General features: G+C 38.1%; 2 protein-coding genes across 12 annotated transcripts in view; one reads left to right on the top strand and one right to left on the bottom strand.

The window, feature by feature from the left end:
* POLQ (DNA polymerase theta) overlaps positions 1 to 16882 on the bottom strand; it is a 138271-nt gene that overhangs the window by 121126 nt on the left and 263 nt on the right. For 9 of the 11 annotated variants that reach the window (XR_005059911.2, XR_005059912.2, XM_073231562.1 and 6 more), the window contains exons 2-5: positions 14361 to 14396; positions 13300 to 13390; positions 10302 to 10393; positions 625 to 695 (exon numbers count right to left, since the gene is read on the bottom strand). The gene's annotated coding sequence lies outside the window, so the exon portion shown is untranslated. Of the gene's footprint in view, positions 1 to 624; positions 10277 to 10301; positions 10394 to 13299; positions 13391 to 14360; positions 14397 to 16882 lie in introns of those variants that run through there. The other 2 variants (XM_073231563.1, XM_037013060.2) reach the window with 2 other exon arrangements.
* ARGFX (arginine-fifty homeobox) lies at positions 10011 to 12066 on the top strand. The gene is given in 3 exon segments (XM_073230458.1): positions 10011 to 10061; positions 11080 to 11376; positions 11379 to 12066. Coding segments are annotated over 3 exon segments (615 nt in total). The 3' UTR covers positions 11646 to 12066.

Raw genomic sequence — 16882 nt, 5'->3', positions numbered from 1 at the left:
GAGGGCACTACACTGCTGTAAGTATGCACCCCATTTGGCCAGTGTAGTTCCATGGCCTTTGGGTCCACTCTCACACCCACGCCGCTATGGGATAGGTGGTTATTACCTTAGTTGGAGCTGTTCCAGTGATGGGCTCCACAGCCAGCAAGGCATGGTACATAGCAGCCAGTTGCTTCTCTATCAAGGTGTTCCATACCTCTGCTCCTTTCCATAGTTGTGAACAGTATACAATAGGTTGGCTTGTCCATTCAAGCCACTGCCAAAGACCCCATCCATAACTATCCTCCGTTACATGAACATCTAGCTCATAGGGCCTTGGTGAGTCCATTTCACTTAAGGCCTATATGACCTTGACCGTTCACTTAGCAGCAGTAAAAGCAGCTGCACATTTCATCCCAGTCCCACCTGATTCCCTTTTGTACCAACTTGTATAAAGGCTTCAGAATTTGTGCCAAATACAGAATAAATACTCTCCAGTAGCCCAAAAGACCCCAAAACTCTTGTAATACTGCCACAGTGGTAGGATAGGGAAAGCCTGGACCTTATCTATGACTGCTTCAGGAATAACTTTAGTTTTACCTGACCAGACAACTCCCAAGAATTTTACAAACCAGGTCCCTGTACCTTGGTGTTGTTCACAGCCCATCCTTTCTCCTGTAGGCATTACAGCAGTCTAGGAACTGCCCTTCCTAAATCTGCAAGAGAATCAGACATGAGCATAATATCATCAATGTAGTTATACAGTAACACCATTTGCAGTTTCTTCATGTGGCCAAGTCCTGGGCTACAAGTCTGTGACAAATGGTGGAGCTGTGGAGGTATCCCTGTGGAAGGACAGTGAATGTCCACTGCCAGTCTTGCCATGTGAAGGCAAACTGTTCCTGATTTTCCTGTGCTATGTCAATAGAGAAGAAAGCATTAGCAAGGTCCACAACATAATGATACATCCCTAGTTCATGACTGAGGGTGTCCATAAGGGCTGCTATAGAGGGGATAACAGCATGCAAAGGGGATGTGACTTTATATCAATTCCCTGTAGTCCATGGTCATATGCCAGGAGCCATATGGCTTTTTCACTGGGGAATTAAAAGGACTATGAGCAGGCTTTATGATGTCCACCTTCTCCAACTCCTGTATAGTTTCTCTAGTTTCCTTGTGCCCCCCAGGCAATTTATACTGCTTAGTATTTGTCACTCACCTAGGTACAGGCAGAGCTACAGGTGGATGCTTAGCAGGTCCCCTCAATAGTGCCTTTACCACATGTACCCTCAGTCTGAACTCACAGTGGTCTGAAACCACAGGCCATGAGGGATATCTACCCCCAAAATATATTCTGGGATGGGAGAAATGTACACAGTACACTCCTTTGTGGGTAAGCACCCTATCCCCAATGGGATTTGGGCTTTCTTCACTCTGGTTGCCTTACCCCCATAGCCATATATCACAGCAGGGGTCCCGGGAAAATGCTCAGGGTTGCCATGAATCAGAGAAGACTCAGCTCCTGTGTCTGCCAGCACCAGGACACATTGTACATTCAGAGGGGACCAATGAATTGCTAATTTACATGTGGCCTCCAGTACCTACCACATCCCCCAAGATGGGGACCTTGACCCCTCCTCAGTCAAACTGCAATGCCCAATCATCATCCTGTGGGGGTGAGAGCCCAGGTGGAGCCTGACTACTCTCCCCCAGGAAGTCTTGCAGGGACGCTTGCCAGACATGGGGATTTGCCTCCGGCTTCCGTGTCCTGGACCTCAGTGGCTGGAATGGCTGCTCTGGTTTTAATTGGTACCACAGTTCTAACAAGATCCTATTGGGCTGCCCATCAAGTTTTTCTTTCACTATCCCGGCCTTTATCATATCAACCCACATCTGGGTCCCTGAGGCCTTCAAGGGGCCCTTTGCACCTCTCCTTTCAGTCGTAGCCCGTACTTCCTTCCATGCTCTTATTGTTTCAACCTACCCCAGATCTGCTAAAGTGCAAGTAACCTCACTTTTGGGTTGCCCTATGTGGGGGCCAAATATGGTCACTAAGAACCCAAAGAGAAATGGGGGAGCTGTACGGAGCACCAGATTTCTCATTCCTATGGTGAACAACTCCTCATCTGAGTCCTGGGGGTCCATATTATAGAAGATATTTTTCATACCCAGCTCCTGTAAAACCTGTTAGAGGTCTGCATGTTTTCCAGCTAGTGAGTAAGTATGGTAAATAGCCCTGATTAGGCTAAACTGTGCTGATGGCTGCTGTAAGCCAATCCAGAAGTACCCAGTTCCCTGATGTGTGATGTGCACTTTGCAACCACTCCTAGAGGGAAGGGTGAGTCATCAGGAAAGCCAGTCTACCCATTTCAGAGCCCGACATCACAATGTTTTCCATCCCAATATCCCAGAGACACAGAAGCCATGTAGGTAGAGGTTCTGACGGCTCATGTTCAGATGCTCATGTCCATCAGCTCATCCTGGATATAGGGGCAGAGCATGTAGTGCTCCACAACCTGTGGAGGGGGTGGCTCCTCCCCCTGAGGAGCTCGAGGTTGATGTGTTTTTATTTTCTTAGTTATGACCAGGCAGATCTTTAATACAGGAAAGCCTGGTGCCTCAGGTGGTGACCTCAGCAATAGGTCGCTGCTTGGCCCCACCCCCTCATCCTCTGCCAACAGCTCCTCTACCATCTATGGGGCTGAAGGCACCACTCTATCCTCCCCCTACCCCACGATCTCCTGCAATGTGGCTTCTCCTGCTGCCTTCTCCCTTGCTGTTGCTACAGAATCTTCGAGGAGCATGACCTGGCTTCTCAATATCTGTCTCTCTTTTTTAAGGGCATCCCATGGATCATAGCCCAGCAACTCCAAGCAATGCTGAAGTGTGTCCCTCTCCTGTCAAAGTCTTTCTCTCTCCTTGATAAACCTCTCTCTCCCAGATAACACTTCTCAAGGAAAAAAGATCCTCCAAAACCAGCTACCACACAGCCACTCAGGGACTCTAAGCAGTCTTCTATCTCACGGAGGGCTAATCCCACAGATTCTGCCATCTCCACCCTTTCCAATTCTGGGGAAGGCCTCGCCCCTCTAGGACGTGCTTTACCCTGGGCCAATTCCCCACTAGGGGCACCCCAATTGGAAGCCCCACAGATAGAGGGCTCCCAGGTGAAGCTGAACCCTCTACTGCTGCAGCCACTGGGGCATCCCCACTATCCATAGAGAGGGTTCTGGGCATCTTGCCACCATCTCTAGGGGCAGCCTGCCCAAGGGTCACACCCATGTAGACAGATTTTGGGTTCAGAGGTCCTGCCGACTACCACCAGATGTAACTCTGGGGGGAAAATCATGGGGCAAAATACCTTTAAAACCTAAATCAGTCAAAGGGAGAGATAAAGTGGGAGAAAGTCATTTATTTCTTACAAGCAGTCCACGACTGCTCTCCCATGTCTCATAAACCAGCTGAAGAAAAAGAGGCCTCACCCAACCTCTCAAGTCTAAACATGCCCTGACCTGGCCCTTGTAAATACCTATTGATATGGAGATGGGCTATTTCTCTCCACCCCTTAGAAACACTTACTTATATGGAGATGTACTAAGGCCAGATGAGAGATTCTGGAAGTATTGCAATTTTACCCACACCATAATTGAAGAAATTCATGAGTGTTTAGACTGAAGGCATATGGGTATTATACATAAAAACAAATTTTTCCTTGATATTTTGAGGTCAAAATACAGACTATGGACAAATCACAAATCATAAATCTTTTGAAAGCAACTAGATATGAGAAAAAGCTTACAAAAGAATAAAAGTTTGACTTTCACCAGACTTCTCAAATAATTAAGTTCTATATTCATCTAACCTATTATGCAAGATTGACAATGTAATACATATATTTTCAGGCAAAGAAAGTTTGGAAATGTTTGCAATTAATACATCATCACTAAGAACTACCAATGATTCCTGCAGAAAGAATAAAACTGTACCCAAGAGGAAAAAGGGGGATGAAAGAAGCAATGATGACCAAAGAACTTGATAAATATATGGTCATCTCTAAATAAATATTGATATCAAAAAATAATAATGACTACTTTAAGGGAAATAAAAGTAAATTTGATCTAAAAGGGTGGACAAAATTGCATGAAAGCTTGAAAAGGAAGAATTCTCTGTTAAAAATCCAGTGAGGGGATTAAAGGTGGCAGAATGAGAAGTGAGACAAAGGCCTCCTCAAAAAAGCACATATATTATGAAAATATAATTAATACAACCAACTTTGAAAGAGCATTAGGAAAGAAGGCTGTGCCAGACTGCACAAACCTGGAGAAAAGAACAGACATCACAGAACAGAGAACCAGCACCACTCCCTTGCAACCCCTGACATCACTCCAGGGGCTGAGCAGCTCCAGAGACTAGAGCTTATGGGCCCTAGAGGGCTCCACATACAAATATGAAACATCAAAGGAACCTGGTTCATACCAAAATCCCACAAACACCAGAAACAGGATAAGTGAAAGTGAACTCATCAATCTTCCTGAAAGAGAGTTCAAAATAAAAATCTTAAACATGTTAATGCAGGTACAGAAAAATACTCAAGAACTCAGGAATGAATTTAGGATGGAGATTCAATCATTAAGAAATTCCATATCAGAAATGAAACATACAATGGAGGGATTTAAAAGTAGATTAGATGTAGTAGAAGAGAGGGTAAATCCAACAGAAATTAGAGAAGAGGAATACAAAGAAGCTGAGGCACAGAAAGAAAAAAGGATCTCTAGTAATGAAAGAATATTGAGAGAACTGTGTGATCAATACAAACAGAACAATATTCGCACTATATGGGTACCAGATGAAGAAGAGAGAGAATAAGGGCTATAAAGTGTATTTGAGGAGGTAATTGCTGAAAACTTCCCCAATCTGGGAAGGAGATAGTCTGTCAGGCCATGGAGGTGCACAGATCTCCCAACACAAGGGACCCAAGGAAGACAACACCAAGACATAATAATTCAAATGGCAAAGATCAAGGATAAGGACAGACTTTTAAAAGCAGCTAGAAAGAGGAAAAGATCACCTACAAAGGAAAACCCATCAGGCTATCATCAGACTTTTCAACAGAAACCTTATAGGCCAGAAGAGAGTGGCATGATATATTTACTGCTATGAAGCAGAAGGGCCTCGAAACAAGAATACTCTACCCAGCAAGATTATAATTTAAATTTGAAGGATGGATTAAACAATTTCCAGATAAGCAAAAGCTGAGAGAATTTACCTCCCACAAAACACCTCTACAGTATATTTTGGAGGGATGGCTATAGATGGAAGTGATCCTAAGGCTAAATAGCTGTCACCAGAAGAAATAAAACCCTAGTAAAGAAAGTAGAACAACTGATTACTAAGTAGATGCAAAATCAAATCAATTACCCTGAAAGGCAATCAAGGGATAGGCAAAGGTATCATATCTGTATCATATTAGATATGATATCTAATATATAAAGAATGGAGGAGGGGAAAAAAGGAGGGAAAAAAAAGGAACCTTTAGATTGTGTTTATATTAGCATACTAAGTGAGTTAAATTAGACTGTTAGATAATATAGAAACTACCCTTGAACCTTTGGTAACCATGTACATAGAGCCTGAAATGGCAATAAGTACATACCCATTGGTAATCACCCTAAATGTAAATGGACTGAATGCAGCAATCAAAAGACATAGAGTCAATGAATTAATAAAAAAACAAGACCCATCTTTATGCTGTCTACAAGAGATTCACTTCAAACCCAAAGATGTATACACAAACTAAAAGTGAAGTGATGGAAAAAGACATTTCTTGTCACTAATAGGGAGAAAAAAGCAGGAGTTGCAGTACTTATATGAGACAAAATAGACTTCAAAACAAAGAAAGTAACAAGAGAAAAAGGACATTACATAAATGGGTCAGTCCAACAAGAGGATATAACCATTATAAATATCGATGTGCCCAACACAGGAGCACCTACATGTGTGGAACAAATACTAACAGAATTACAGGGGGAAATAGAATGCAATGCATTCATTTTAGGAGACTTTAACACACCACTCACTCTAAAGGACAGATCAACCAGACAGAAATAAAGAGACAGAGGCACTGAACAGCACATTAGAACAGATAGACCTGATGGATATCTGCAGAACACTCCATCCAAAAGCAACAGAATACACATTCTTCACAAGTGTACATGGAACATCTTCAAGAAAAGATCATAAATAGGCCACAAAAAGAGCCTCAGTAAATTCAGAAGGACTGAAATTGTACCAACCAGTTTCTCAGACCACAGTGGTATGAAGCTAGAAAAAAATTACGCAAAGAAAACAGAAAAGTCCACAGACACATAGAGACTTAGCAACATGCTCCTAAATAATCAATGGATCAATGACCAAATAAAAACAGAGATCAAGAAAAATATGGAGACAAATGACAACAATAATTCAACACTGCAAAAATCTGCAGCAAAGGCTGTGCTAAGAGGGAAGTATATTGCAATACAGGCATACCTCAGGAAAGAAGAACAATCCCATATGAACATTCTAAACTCACAATTAATGAAACTAGAAAAAGAAGAACAAATGAGGACCAAAGTCAGTAGAAGGAGGTACATACTAAAGATTAGAGAAGAAATAAATAAAATCAAGAAGAATAAAACAATAGAAAGAATCAATGAAAGTAGGACCTGGTTCTTTGAGGAAATAAATAAAATAGATAAACCCCTAGCCAGACTTATCAAGAAAAGAAGAGAGTCTACACACATAAACAGAATCAAAAATGAGAAAGGAAAAATCACTGCAGACACCACAGAAACACAAAGAATTACTACAGAATATTATGAAAATGATATGCTAACAAACCGGATAACCTAGAAGAAATGGACAACTTTTTAGAAAAATGCAACCTTCCAAGGCTGACACAAGAAGAAACAGAAAATCTGAAGAGACCAATTACCAGCAATAAAATTGAATCAGAAATCAAAAAAACTACCTAAGAATAAAACACCTGGACCAGACGGCTTCACTGCTGAATTTTATAAAACATTTAGTGAAGACCTAATACCCATCTTCCTTAAAGTTTTCCAAGAAGTAGAAAAGGAGGGAATACTACCAAACTCATTCTATGAGGCCAGCATCATTCTAATACCAAAACCAGGCAAAGACACAACAGAAAAAGAAAATTACAGACCAATATCCCTGATAAACATAGATGCAAAAATATTCAACAAAATATTAGCAAACCAAATTCAAAAATACATCAAAAAGATCATCCATCATGATCAAGTAGGATTTATTCGAGGGATGCAAGGATGGTAAAACATTTGAAAATCCATCAACATCATCCACCACATCAACAAAAAGAAGGACAAAAACCACATGATCATCTCCATAGATGCTGAAAAAGCATTCAACAAAATTCAACATCCATTCATGATTAAAACTCTCAACAAGATGGGTATATAGGGCAAGTATCTCAACATAATAAAGGCAATATATGACAAACCCACAGCCAACATCATACTTAACAGCAAAAAGCTGAAAGCCTTTCTTTTAAGATCAGGAAAAAGACAAGGATGCTCACTTTCCCCACTTTTATTCAACATAGTTCTGGAAGTCCTAGCCAGGCAATCAGACAAGACAAAGAAATTAAATACATCCAGATTGGCAAGGAAGAAGTTAAACTATTACTGTTTGCAGATACATGATATTGTACATTAAAAAGCCCTGAAGAACCCACTATGAAACTACTAGATTTAATATCTGAATTCAGCAAAGTTGCAGGATACAAAATTGATACACAGAAATCTGTTGCATTCCTATACACTAATGATGAACTAGCAGAAAGAGAAATCAGGAAAACAATTCCATTCACAATTGCATCAAAAAGAATAAAATACCTAGGAATAAACCTAACGTAGGAAGTGAAAGACCTATACTCTGAAAACTACAAGACACTCATGAGAGAAATTAAAGAAGATACCAATTAATGGAATATATCCAGTGCTCATGGATAGGAAGAATTAATATTGTTGAAATGGCCATCCTGCCTAAAGTAATCTACACATTCAATGTAATCCCTACCAAAATACAAACAGCATTCTTCAATGAACTAGAGCAAATAGTTCTAAAATTCATATGGAACCACAGAAGACTGCAAATAGCCAAAGCTATCCTGAGAAGGAAGAATAAATCAAGGGATTATGCTCTCTGACTTCAAGCTCTACTACAAAGCCACAGTAATCAAGACAATTTGGTACTGGCACAAGAACAAAACCATATACCAATGGAATAGAATAGAAAGCCCAGATATAAACCCAAGCATATTGGTCAAGTAATATATGATAAAGGAGCCATGGATATACAATGGGGAAATGACAACCTCTTCAACAACTGGTGTTGACAAAACTGGATAGCTACATGTAAGATAATGAAACTGGATTATTGTCTAAGTCCATACACAAAAATAAACTCAAAATGAATCAAAGACCTGAATGTAAGTCCTGAAACCATAAAACTCTTAGAAGTAAACATAGGCCAAAATCTCTTGAATATAAACACAAGCAACTTTTTTACTGAACACATCTCCTTGGACAAGGGAAACAAAAGCAAAAATGAATAAATGGGACTGCATCAAACTATAAACCTTATGTACAGCAAAGGACACCATTAGTAGAATAAAAAGGCATCCTATAGTATGGGAGAATATATTCATAAATCACATATCTGACAAGGCGTTAAGATCCAAATTATATAAATAACTCACCCAGCTCAACATCCAAAAAGCAAATAACCCAATTAAAAAATGGGCATAGGATATGAAGAGACAATTCTCCAAAAAAGAAATTCAGATGCCCAAGAGAGACATGAAAAGATGCTCCACATCACTAATTATCAGGGAAATGCAAATTAAAACCACAATGAGATATCACCTCACATCAGTTAGGATGGCCAGCATCAAAAAGACTAGAAATAACAAATGCTGGCAAGGATGTGGAGAAAGGGGAACGCAAGCTAGTTTAACCATTGTGGAGAGCAATATGGAGGTTTCTCAAACAACTAAAAGTAAATACCATTTGACCTGGGAATCCCACTCCTAGGAATTTACCGAAAGAAAACAAGATCCCAGATTCAAAAAGATATATGCACCCCTATGTTTATTGCAGCATTATTTACAATAGCCAAAGTATGGAAGTAACCTAAGTGTCCATCAGTAGATGATTGGATAAAGAAGGTATGGTATATATACATAATGGAATATCATTCTGCTATTAAAAGAAAACAAATCCTACCATTTGCAACAACATGGATGGAGCTAGAGGGCATTATGCTTAGTGAAATAAGCCAGGCAGAGAAAGACAAGTACCAAATGATTTCAGTCATTTATGGGGTATAACAGCAAAGCAGAACTAAAAGAACAAAATAGTAGCAGACTCACAGACACTAAGAAGGGACTAGAAGTTACCAAAGGGGAAGGGTGGGGGTAGGTAGGTGGAGAGGGATGTAGAAGGGGATTGAGAGGCATTATGATTAGCACACATATGTGGGTGGGTCATGGGGAAGGCAGTGTATCATGGAGACTATAAGGAGTGGCTCTGTGGCATCTTATTACACTAGTGGAGAGTGACTGCAGTGGGGTGTGGGGGGGACTTGATAATATGGGTGAACATAGTTACCTAAATGTTGCTCATCTGTATTCTATATCAATGATTCTATATCATTGATTCTATATCAATGATATGTTAATAAAAAAGATTCTATATCAATGATATGTTAATTTAAAAAACTGCTACACTGTTTTCCAGAGTTGCAATATCGTTTTACAGTCCCATCAGCAATTGGAATATATATACCATTTATATACCTTCTTTGGCAAGCTTCTTATTCAAATCTTTTAATTAGGATTAAAAGGTTTTAATTAGAATGTTCATCTTATTTTTGAGATCTAAGAGTTTGTTATATATTCCAGATGCAAATCCTTTATCAGATATATGATATTTTCTTTCTGCCTGAAGATGAGCTTTTACATATCTGAGAGCACAGATCTGCTCATGATGGATTCCAAGGTGATTGAAGAGAAGTCATGGGAGATTCACTGCTCTGGTTTAAGGAGGGTTTTGGAAGGGAGGGCGTAGTGTTAGTGTAACCAGCACTTCTCCTTCTCTGCTCTTCAGTGATATGGAGGAAGCACCAAGAATGCACCTCATTTACCCACACACAGCATGAAGAGTTGGAGGCTCTGTTTAGCCATACCATGTTTCCAGATAAAAATCTCCAGAAGGAACTTTCTTTGAAACTCAACCTACCTGAGTCATCATAAAGTTCTGTCTGATCCCTTGAGGTGTGCTTGGTACCCTCCATCCAAAGCACATCCTACTATTTAGCCTTGAAATTCTCTCTGTAACACAATAATAATATTTCATTTTTGAGTACCTACTGTGTGCTAGCACTAATTGGCATATTGCATATGTTAGCCTCATTATCATTCTGTTTGAAGATGAAGAAAACTGTTCAGGGGTAAAGTGGCTGGGTCAGAGATAGTAAGTAGTATAACTGGAACTAGAACTCCAGAGGTCTTATACTACGGAGCTCAAAGAGAGGAAGGACTCTCATCCAGATAGTTCCTCAGTTAGTCTTCTCAAGCAAGACCCTGTAATCTGTTTATTCATAATGCTACCAACAAACAACACCCCAACTTCTGAGTCAGCTAAGGCCCCGAAAATTTTTTTAGAATCTTCTTCATTGTAAAGGACCCCTAAAATATTCCTTGAAAATTCTTCTGTTCAAATTCCTCACCCCTCCCTAGATCCCTGACTAGCTTCTCTTTAGAGATCATGACCCTTTCTCTGAACCACCAGCACAAACTCTGAGACATAACCCCTTTCTGTCCTTCTTCCTTTTCTGGGGTCCAGGTCCTGATCCCTCACTGTCCCTCCTGTTGACCCACCTCTGCTTTCTCAGAACTCAACATCATGGTGACCTGGAGAGGAAATGAGGGTTATGATTCGGCTTTTTTCATGCAGGAGAAACCTCCATTAACAGACCGTAACCTCCCCTCTTGCCAATTCCCATGTTTGGTTCCAGGACCGGTGATTCAAGAGGAGGAAGCAGCAGAAACAGTCACTGAAGCAATGAGACCAGATCCTTCTGGCCAAGAACATGCCCTCCTTGTGCACAGCATAAGCCAATCCTCCTCTTATTCCTATTGTTTCAGATTTCTATAGCTCCATTCCATCTCAGTCCTCAGGCCCTTCCAATTTGGCATGGGATGCTATCATCTCTGAGGGTCCCACAAGTGATGTCCAAATGCAAGATCCTCAGTTGGACAAGCTAATGGCCTCAGCTCCTGCTTTGTTCTCTGATGCCTATGACATACAATTGTATGTCAAATCATACAACTGTACTGTCTTCATGATGAGGATGAGATATCCAGGTCTTCTTTCCACTGTCTATATCAATATTTTTCACCCACAAGGTCCCAGCCAGAAGAACAGAGCTCCTCTCCTAACATCTTTCCTAGTCCAGCTGTAGGTCTATCTCCTGGGCAAGTCTGGTCCAGTAGGACAAGCTGGAGCATTTCATCCTACCATCTAAGAGACATCCTGGAATTCCAGAACCCCTCCAGTACAGTAGACTTTGTATTTCTCTGATCCAAGTATTCATAAATACAAGATCATATAGAAAAAAACCTTCATGCCTCTTGCACGTTCCTCTTTCCTTTGTTTGCTTCCTAACCTGAATGTCACTTATTTCCATGGAAGTGTTGTAAAAGCTAAAGTTTTCGAAGTATAGCTCAGTACTACACAGTTGGTCCCATAACTCTCCCTGAGGAGAGGCCTTCCTAGTCCCTTCAATGTCCAGTAAACTTCCAAAATCCCCTTTTCCCAAAATTACCTTTGTCTTTTAAAAAGAGGACCAGCAGCCTTTAGGGGTCATCCACTTTTAATAGTAATAGGTTACAAACTCACATTTTATTTCCAAAGCTTATGTATGGGGTTTTCTAAAGAATATTTTCAGTCAAAATTTAGGGAGAAATCACCATCACCATTAGTTTTCTTATAGTATAAGTTCACACATAGTAAGAAATGTAAGAGCTGGTATACGAAGACATAAAACAGATTTTTTAAGACAAGATGATCATCTAGGAAAGCCAGCAAAACCAATGGTCAAACTTCTAGAATGACAGTTCAGCGAACTTTCCTATATGACCAAACTACAAAGTTAATAGCATTTCTCAACACCAATAATAAACACAGAAAATAAGCACCTCTCAAAGAAAAATATGAGTATCTAGGAATTAACTAATGATTAAGTAAGACCTTTGTAGAGAAAACATCAAAACTTCAAAAAAAAATAATAACATAGGATATGTTTTGAATAAAAGGCATGTGAAGCATAAATAAATTTTAAAAGATTGAAATCATATGAAAAATGTTCTCTAAATAAAAAGCAATGAAAATAGAAATCAATAGAAGGAAATTCAGGAATTCATGAAACTCATAAATATTTGGATATTAAAAAGCACACTCCCAAATAACCAACGGGTAAAGAAAGAATCACAAGAAAAATTAGGAAATACTGAGAGGTGAATGAAAATAAAAACACAACATATCAAAACTTATGGGATGGAGCTAAATAGTGCTTAGAAGGAAATTTACGGCTGCAAAAGCTTATATTTAAGAAAATAAGATCTCAAGTTACTGGCTTTTTTTTAAACAAAGAAGATGGCATAGTTATATCCATATTTGTCAAATTAAACTTTAAGGCAAAACACTTTGTTGGAAGTATAAAAGTATATCAGATATCTAAGAACAAAATGAACAATTGGCCTGAAAGATATAATTCTGAATTTCTATACATTTAAGAACATATTCCAAAAACAGATGAAGAAAAATTAATGAAATTCCTGAGGAAGCTCAACAAATGCAAAATTATAATGGAAGATTTGAATGTACACTCAGTCAATGGATAAATGGATAAAACAGCATTTTTAAATACACAGTTAATAGGTGTGGTCTAATGGAAATATGTAGACTTCTGCATCTAACAGAAAATACAAATTCTTTTCAAAATGACTACATCTAGTCCATAAGTGTTAACAAATCCAAGTGAATCAATAACATACATTCTTCAATCATAAGGTAATTTAATTAGAAGAAATTCCAACCTCTCCATTTAGAAATTTGAAAACATATTTCTAAGTAATTAATCAGTCATGAAAGAAATTATAATGTGAATAATCTGGTAGCATACATTATAAAATAAGAATAATGACAGGATGAGCATTTAGTGGGGAAAACTTACAGAGACAGTAGCAGCAACAGGTTTACTGGTCACTCTTATCCATCACCCTCTGGGTCATTGCAAAGGGATCTTGCAGGGCAAGATTACAGACCTAGGAGAGAGACATTGGCCTTTCAGCTGTGAGGCTTTTTTGCTTATTGTTTTTTTTTCAGTTTTGATTTTTTTAATGTCTTTAATTTCTAGAGCAGTTTTAGGTTCATAGCAAAAGTGAGCAGGAGATACAGAGATTTTGCATATACCCCTGCTTCCACATACACACTGCTTCCTCCACTATCAACAACCCGTATACCAGAGTGGTATATTTGTTACAACTGATGAGCCGACATTGACTCATCATCATCACCTAAAGTCTGTAGTTTACATTAAGGTTCACTCTTGTTGTTGTACAATATCTGGATTTTGACAAAATGTATAATAACACATATCCACCATTGTAGTATTACAAAGAATAAAATATAAGACCTGAAGCCATAAAACTCCTAAAAGAAAATATAGGCAGTAAACTCTTGAATACTGGCATTAGCATTTTTTTCTTGATGTGTCTCCCCAGGCAAGGAAACAAAAGAAAAAATAAGTGTGTAGGACTATATCAAACTAAAAAGCTTCTGTATGGCAAAAGAAACCATCAACAAAATGAAAATGCAACCTATCAACAGAATACATTTGCAAATTATATAGCACATAAGGGGTTAATGGGAAAATATGTAAATAACTCTAATAACTTAGCACCAATCTGATTTAAAAATTGGCAGAGGACCTGAATAGATGTTTGCAAAGAAGATATACAGATAGCTAACAGACACAAGAAAAGATGCTCAACATCACTATTCATCAGGGAAATGCAAATCAAAACCAGTTAGATAGCACTTAGGTGATATCTAAGCACTATCACCTTAGATAGTCAGAATGGCTGATACCAACAAGACAAGAAATAATAACCATTGGCAAGGATGTAGAGAAAAGGGAACCTTCATGTACTGTTCGTAGGAATATAAATTGGCACAATCACTATGGAAACCAGTATGAAGTTTCTTCAAAAAATTAAAAATGTAAATAAATACCTTATGACCCAGTATTTCCACTTCTGTGACTTTACCCTAAGAAAAAGAAATCAGTAATTTGAGAAGATATATGCACCATTATGTTTATTGGGGCATTATTTACTATAGCCAAAATATAGAAGCAATCTAATTAGCCATCATAGATGAATGGATAAAGAAGATGTGGTATATATTTACAGTAAATATTACTCAGTTATTTAAAAAGAATGAAATCTTGCCATTAGCAATAACATGGATAGGCATAGAGGGTATTATATTAAATGAAGTAAATTCAGACAAAGAAAAATACCATATGATTTCATATGTGGAATCTAAAAAAATAAACAAAAAAACAGATATAGATTCATAAATACAAAGAAAAAACTACTGGTTGCCATTGGGGGAGGGTGGGAGGATAGGTGAAATAGGGAAGGGAATAGAGAGGTACAAACTCCTAATTATAAAATAAATAAATCATGGAGATGAAAAGTACAGCATAGGGAATAATAGTTAACAGTATTATAATAACTTTGTATGGTAACAGATGGTACCTCCACTTACCATGTTGAGCATTTCATAGTGTATATAATTGTTGAAACATTATTCTGTATACCTAAGACTAATATAATATTGTTTATCAACCATACATCAAATTTTTAAAGAGTATCATTTAGAATAATTTCACTACCTAAAAATAAAATCCTCTGTGCTCCACCTACTCATCCCTTCCTCCCCCCTAGCCCCTGGAAACTACTGATTCTTTCACTGTCTCATATATTTGCCTTCAAATCAATAACTTTTCACCTTAAGAAACTAGAAAAAGAAGAGCAAACTAAGTCCAAAGTGAGTAGATAGACAGAAATAAACATTAGAGTGGAAATAAATGAAATAGCAGAAAATAATAGAGCAATCAATAAAATCAAGAGGTAGTTCTTTCAAAAGATCAAACAAAGGAAAAAAAGAAAGATGACTCAAATGACTAGAATCAGAAACAGAAGATGGGATATAACTACCAAACTTACAGAAATAAAAAGCATTATAAAGGAATACAATGAACAATTACATGACTTTTATAATTTATAACAAATTAGATAAGTTAGAGGGATGGACAAATTTCTAGGAAGACACAAAATACTAAATCTGACTCAACAACAAATTAAACATCTGTGAATAGAGTTTAACAAGTAAAGAGTTTGAGATGGTGATCAAAAACCTCCCACAAAGAAAGTTCCATTTCCAGATGGCTTCACAGTTAAATTCTACCAAACATTTAAAGAATGAACAACAATCCACAAACTCTTCCAAAAAACAGTAGAGAACTTCCTACCTCATTCTATGAGACCAGCATTGCCCTGATACCAAAACTGAACAAAGATATTATAAGAAAATTAGGCTAATATCTCTAAGGAATATAGATGCAAAAATCCTCAACAAATTACTAGAATACTGAATCCAGCAAGATATAAAAACAATTATATACCAGACCATGTGAGTTTTCTCTAAGAATGCAAGGTTGTTTCAATACATAAAAAGCAATCAATGTAACACACCAAATTAAAAGAATAAAAGGCAAAAACCACCTGATCATCTCAATAGGCACCAAAAAATTCTATACACTTTCATAATAAAGGCACTCAACATACTAGAATAAACTGTCAAACTCCTCTAACTTGATAAAGGCCATCTACAAAAAATCTACAGGTAACATTGCACTGGTGAAAGTCTGAATGCTTTTCCCCTTAAGATCAAGAACAGAAACAAGTTGGAATGGCCACTCTCACCACTCTTTTTCAATACAGTACTAAAAGTTCTAGGCAGTGCAATAAGGCAAGAAAAGGAAGTAAAAGGCATCCAAATTAGGAAGGAAGAAGTAAAAATATCTCTATTCACAGATGGCATGATCTTATATATGGAAAATACTCAGGAATCTATAAGAAAAAACTAGTAGAACTAATAAACAAGTTTAGCAAAGTTTCAGGATACAAGATCTACATACAAAATGTTTACAATTTTCTGCTGCTGGTTCATACCCCAAATATGCTTACATACACGGACATATATGCATGGTAGAATCTAGGGGAAAGGGGAATTCTGTGTCTGTTAATTACAGCAGAATTCAGTACATATGTTTTAGTCTATATATTCAAATAACAGCACTGTTGAGCACTTGATACGTGCTAGACATCATTCATGTGCTTTATACACATTAATGCATTAATGTGTTAGCTTATTAACAAATGGTCACATCAAGCATGATCATCCCCATTTCACAGTTGGGAAAACCAGGTAGGGAGTGAATAAATACTTAGTTAAAGCCACATATTTAGAAATTTGCAAAGCCAGGATTATATAATTACTTTCTCAGAAGATAGCTGAGTGAGTCTCATTGAAGAGGAATGAGATAAAGAAGAATACCAGTCAGGGAGTTAGAATAGCTGAGTCTTTTCTCTGGCTCTTCCACTAGCAAGCTGTACGACCTTAGACAAAAATTCTCTAAACCTCTGTCTCGTCATCTGTAAAAAGAGGGAGCTGGACTAAGTGAT

Source organism: Manis javanica, chromosome 3 (genome assembly GCF_040802235.1).
Source record: "Manis javanica isolate MJ-LG chromosome 3, MJ_LKY, whole genome shotgun sequence".
Lineage (NCBI taxonomy): Eukaryota > Metazoa > Chordata > Mammalia > Pholidota > Manidae > Manis > Manis javanica.
This window is presented reverse-complemented; position numbering and strand designations above follow the sequence as displayed.